General features: G+C 42.7%; 1 protein-coding gene across 1 annotated transcript; it reads right to left on the reverse strand.

Moving 5' to 3' along the window:
* Window positions 1-4,284: 4,284 nt before the first annotated feature.
* On the reverse strand, window positions 4,285-4,876 carry TNFAIP8L3 (tumor necrosis factor, alpha-induced protein 8-like 3). The gene has a single exon (XM_010141175.1). The coding sequence runs from the start codon at window positions 4,815-4,817 to the stop codon at window positions 4,317-4,319; it is 501 nt and encodes a 166-aa protein (XP_010139477.1). The 5' UTR covers window positions 4,818-4,876; the 3' UTR covers window positions 4,285-4,316.
* Between the last annotated feature and the right edge of the window lie 209 nt (window positions 4,877-5,085).

The following is a 5,085-nucleotide window of genomic DNA, read 5'->3' on the forward strand; positions in this document are numbered from 1 at the left end:
TGTAATAGAGGTATCTGCTTGTGGCCTATGCCTTTAAACCACTTCAGCGGTGAGATGTTCCATGTCCTAGTGTTTAAGAAGGACAGCAAATGACACTAATGCCTTCTGTTGTTCATGTCATGCTTATAACCTTTTTCACCATGTGAATTGTGTATGTTAAGCTGTCAGTACACAGATCTGAAGAGCTTTATGGTTACGTCACGTAAAGGAGTTTGCCGGGACATGTGCCTGTGTCACTCTTTATTTTCAGATTGCCCAGCAGATATTTTTCTTAATCGGTCACCATCTCTGCATTTCTTGTAGTTGAATAAAAGTCTGTTTCATTTAAAACAATAAATAAAATAGCTTGATACTTCTTTGCTACCACGTGTAGCAGTGTTTCTGTACATTAAGAACTAGGCTCTGCTTTAATTGCTTCTCTTTGCATCTGAGCAGTGAAGAATGTAACGTTGCACAAGTCTTGAATCTGCTGGTGATTTAAATGTCCTGCGTCTCAGCTGGGGGTATAAAAAGCGTGGCAGTATGATGCAGTATGTTTTCCTAAACACAGATCAAAAACCCCGTTGCGTTACATTACGTTCTGCAGAGTATTCCCAACCCCTTCTCATCCTGTAAGAACCCGAGAGGATGAATTTGTATCATGGATGGCACTACCGTGAGGTTTTTGTGTACTTGCAAGTAGCTCATAAAAGATGTTGCCTGATGGTTTCTCAGTATTGGAAAGGTAGTTATCTCCCACAGGGTCCCACCAGTAGTTTTCCAGCGTGGAAAGCTGTATTATTTTCTCTCTGAGCATAGGACTGCGTTGTCTTTTTCTGGCACTGAGGCATGTAAAAGTGGAACTAGACCTGCTTAAGATTTGCTTTTGCATTTCTGCTGCTGTGAGAAGAGTTAATTGTGCTTTACCTCTTGGTTCTCTTCGGGGTCAGCTATTCATGTGCCTTTCTGGGAGAATGTGGGTCTGTGAGATTACAAGTTCAGAGCGATGCACTGTTCTGTGGTACATGTACAATTTCATTAGGATGCCAGAAGTAGTCATTCCCTTGAAAGTTTCTGGAACATTAAGTTTTTTCTCTTTATGTAATAAAGCTGGCAGTGATGAAGCACAGAATATTGGGTCTGCCATTATATGATTCATAAAATTAACCTGACAGCAGTGTTTTACCAGCCATGTGGCTCCAGACGCCACTTAGGAAGATTGCTTTAAACTTTTCTTTTAAGGTACTTGGCAGTTTTCTCTTTGTGCCAGTCTTTAATTGCTTCCTGTATAATTGCTATGTGAGTTGTTTGCAAATCCTGAGCTCTTTCAGCCAAAGCAGTTTGTCTTTTCTGGGAATGAGGATAGGAGAATAGATGCCTGCTGTTCTTAAAACGTTCTGGGAGGTTCTAGCATCTCTGTGTTCAGGGCAGGGCTTTGAAATCAGTCAGGAGTGTGTCTTCTGTCTGGCTTAAACCACCTTTACCTAAACTGAGCTAAATACACCCTGGAAAACTTGAAACGAGGTGCTTGGTGGAGAGCGAGGTCTAGCATGTTACATCTGCTCTGACCCTGGCATGGGCTGCCTGGGTATCTTCTAGGTGAGGCTCTGGCCGAGCCTGGGAAGAAGAGGCTGGTACCTGAAGGCAAGAAGCTTGTCATTCCCTCCACACCAAGTCAGCATCATTTATTAGTTCAAATGCTTGAGAACTTTGTGGAAAACCAAAATTTTCATTTGTTTCTGACATGTTTGTGCTGCATATACACGATGCAACAAATGTGGATTTCAAGATTTCTTTTAAGCCCTTAAACTGTCAATCTACCTACCTCCTACCTTCTCGAAATCTGGTCCTCAAAGAGCATTTAGGTTCTGAAAGTTGCAGGTGACAAAACTTACATTCCATTCAGCAGTAAGAGGAGGGAACAATTTCAGTTTACACTGGACGGTAGAATAAATAAATCAAAAGCAAACAAAGGGCAGTAATCACACATTTTTAATCCACAAATATGATAATACATCATATACTGAAGGTGACCTGAACATTGCTCATATTTTAGCAATGTTATTACAGACCAAGCTACACGTACAAAAGTAAACCATGAATATACAGGATATGCAAGTATGAGAAATACTTTAAAATATTCTCTTTCCTTAAGGCTACTCAGATTTATAAATAAAACAACAGATGTTCAGCTGGTGTGTCTAAAATACCAGAATCTGAATATCGATACTTGAAACACACAGAAAGTAAGTCACAGATACAGGATATCCCTTTCCTTTGAACATCGTGAATGTTGAATAATCTTTCTTTTTCTGACTTTAAAAAAAGAGCGTAAATCTGTTTGCCACAAGTGAAACAAACACTAAATCTGACGGGTGCACTGGGACAGGAGCGTTGGATACAATAAATACTGGTCAAGAGCATCAACTGACCAGTATGTGCTGGGGGGAAAATCAGCTAATGATGCATGTCACTATGGCTCTGTCAGTGGCTGAGCGTCCAACCTCACCTGTTGGTGTTTCGTTACTGTGCTGCGTTGAAAAGGAGCCGCCCACCTTTGCTGACACCGAATATGCTTTTTATGCTTAAAGGAGGTAAGTGGGGAAAATTTACATCGTTACAAACGGCTCTGCTAATGCCTAGTGCTCCACTCTTCCTGTGCTCCAGAATGAGTTCTCCTGGGAGCAGATAAACATCCATCTAGTGGAACCCCAGTGACTGCAGGATCTGGAGACGTGTCTTCCCAACTGTATGAGGCTGCGGTAGGCAAAATTGTTGTTGCAAGAGATAAAACACAGTTATTCTGGGGTGAGGAGAGACAGATGAAGGATAATACAACTCTGAACAGTTTTCTTTACCACCATAGTATTTAAGAGTTTAAATGAGCAATATACACTTTTCTTACTCTAATGAATGATCAACTCTGAAAAGTTTTCCTTAGAGAGAAATGGTTTTCAAATATATTTTTATTTGTCAATTTTCATCTCTGTTATAATGTAGGTGATATGGGAGGTGTTACCTCCAGCTGACAGGCTTGTCTGCTATCTGTGTCACCTAACAGGAGGATGGTACGCAATGCCGGAGTGTCAGGAGCCAGAGGCCAGTCTGGAGGATAACGTCTGGCAAGGAGAGGAGAGATGTGCAAACAGGCTTTCTCTGCTTAGGGTCAGCCAGCACCTACCTGGCTGCAAGATTCTGCCGGTGGCAAGCTGGTGCATCTGCTCTGCTGCCGTTCTCCTGAACGGAAAAATTATCTGAACAAAAAATTATCTACGACGCTCACCACTCACAAAGGCCGTTCTCTTAAGAGTACGGTGGATACACGACACTTGGATGGCACCGCAGGCAGAGCTGATGGGTTCCTTTTTTAACGTGCCTCTTTACTGTAGGCACCAGCTAACGTCAAGAACACGTTAAGGTTTTATCTAGGCTGGCTACTTCAAGGTGAGGGGATGTAAATGTCGCCTGGACGCTCCACTGGTGTCTTAGTCGTGCTCCTCTTCACAAGTGCAATTTCAAAATCTTCACAAAGAATATTTTGCACAAAGAGCAGCACAACCTTCAGCCTGGACTTGTCTGATGTTACCATACGCATAAACCCTGAGAGGGGGTAAGATGACGCACTACTTTCTGGAGTTCTCTGGTTACCTTTGGGCCTGAACCACTAAGCTGCTTTTCAAAATCAAAAGGAAACCTTCTCTCTGTTATTAGCAGGTATAAAACGAAACTCTAATGAAAATATTGCTTTATAAAGCAGCTCTGTAAATTTTCTCTGACTTTACTCAGTTTGTATTTGCACATAAATACCACGTAAAATCAGGGATCCCTTCTCTCATGATTCCTGATCCTTTTTGAAGGGCGTGAGCTTAATCCATTAGGGCTGTACTGTCTGGCTAAGCCTCTTCAGTTAGTGTGGAAGTAATGAAAACGCACCAAGGGCCTGGGGGTAAATTCCATCTGTTGCTCTTTTGCCTTCACCTGCCTGTTTTTACAGAGCCACGCGTTTGAGTTTGCCTTCTTTTCGCATGTTCAGCCTTGAGCACAAAGGCAGTAAGATCACGGCATATAGCAATCTGTTCCTGAACGATGCGTGTCAGCAGCCTCGTGCACTCTGCTCCTTGGAAAAGACTGGGTTATCGGAACAAAACATGAAAACTGAGAGCTCTCTGATTTAAGTTTTCCACTTCATCGTGAGCCTGGTGAGCACTTTCGGGTGCCTGCTGGAGACCGTAGTAAGAAACCGGTGGGAAGGAAGCTCATTTGCTCACCACAGCTCATGAAGTGCGGCCAGTTCTAGAGAGGAGTTTTTGGTTGGTTTCTTGGTTTTGAACATAGTTTTAAAGGACTTTCTCATCAAGTAGTTTGTTGATGCCATCACAGATCTTTTTGAGGTACGGCCGACAGTCCCCATCAAGACTGTACAGGGCAGTTAGAAATTCTACATCTGCAAAGTGATTGAAGACGTGGTTGATGCGCCCGTGGGATCTCGGTGTCAGGTGTCGGTCTACTAGTTCATGCACAAGGTCTTTACATTCATTCAGGAGTTCTGCAAGAACATTTCTGTCAAAAGTGTATTCTACCTCGTAGAAACTGACAATTGTCATGGCAGTTTGGTTCAGCTTCTTCCTGAACTTGTCTACGATTTCCAGCTCTTCTTGGTTGAACTGATTATTTCGATAGAGGATCCCAATTTTTATTGCCACTTTAATCAGGTCTTTCATAATTTTATGGGCTTCCTTTTTGTTTCTTGTGTGTTCCTTTGTGACTTTGTACAGCTCGTCAAAGATTTCACTGCTTGTGTCATCGATGAGCATGTTAGCCATGGTTTTGGTGGCCATTTTACTCAGGATCTTTTTCTGGGCTTGCAGTGCAAGGTTCTTGGAACTGAAGTAATCGGGACCTGTTTTGGGATAGCAGAGACGAGGGGACAACATTAATTTCATTTGAGGAATAATTTTCACAGTCAGTTAAATGCAGTACCTGTGTGCTTAACCGGTACATGTATCGCGGATCATTAAACAGAGCCGTGACTGCGAGAACGGGAACGCACCAACGCTCTATTTCCGAGTGTCCTTGGGGCCTCGGATGCCGATGGTTCAGGTCTTG

The sequence above is a fragment of the Buceros rhinoceros genome, unplaced genomic scaffold (genome assembly GCF_000710305.1).
Source record: "Buceros rhinoceros silvestris isolate BGI_N320 unplaced genomic scaffold, ASM71030v1 scaffold23578, whole genome shotgun sequence".
NCBI classification, from domain to species: domain Eukaryota; kingdom Metazoa; phylum Chordata; class Aves; order Bucerotiformes; family Bucerotidae; genus Buceros; species Buceros rhinoceros.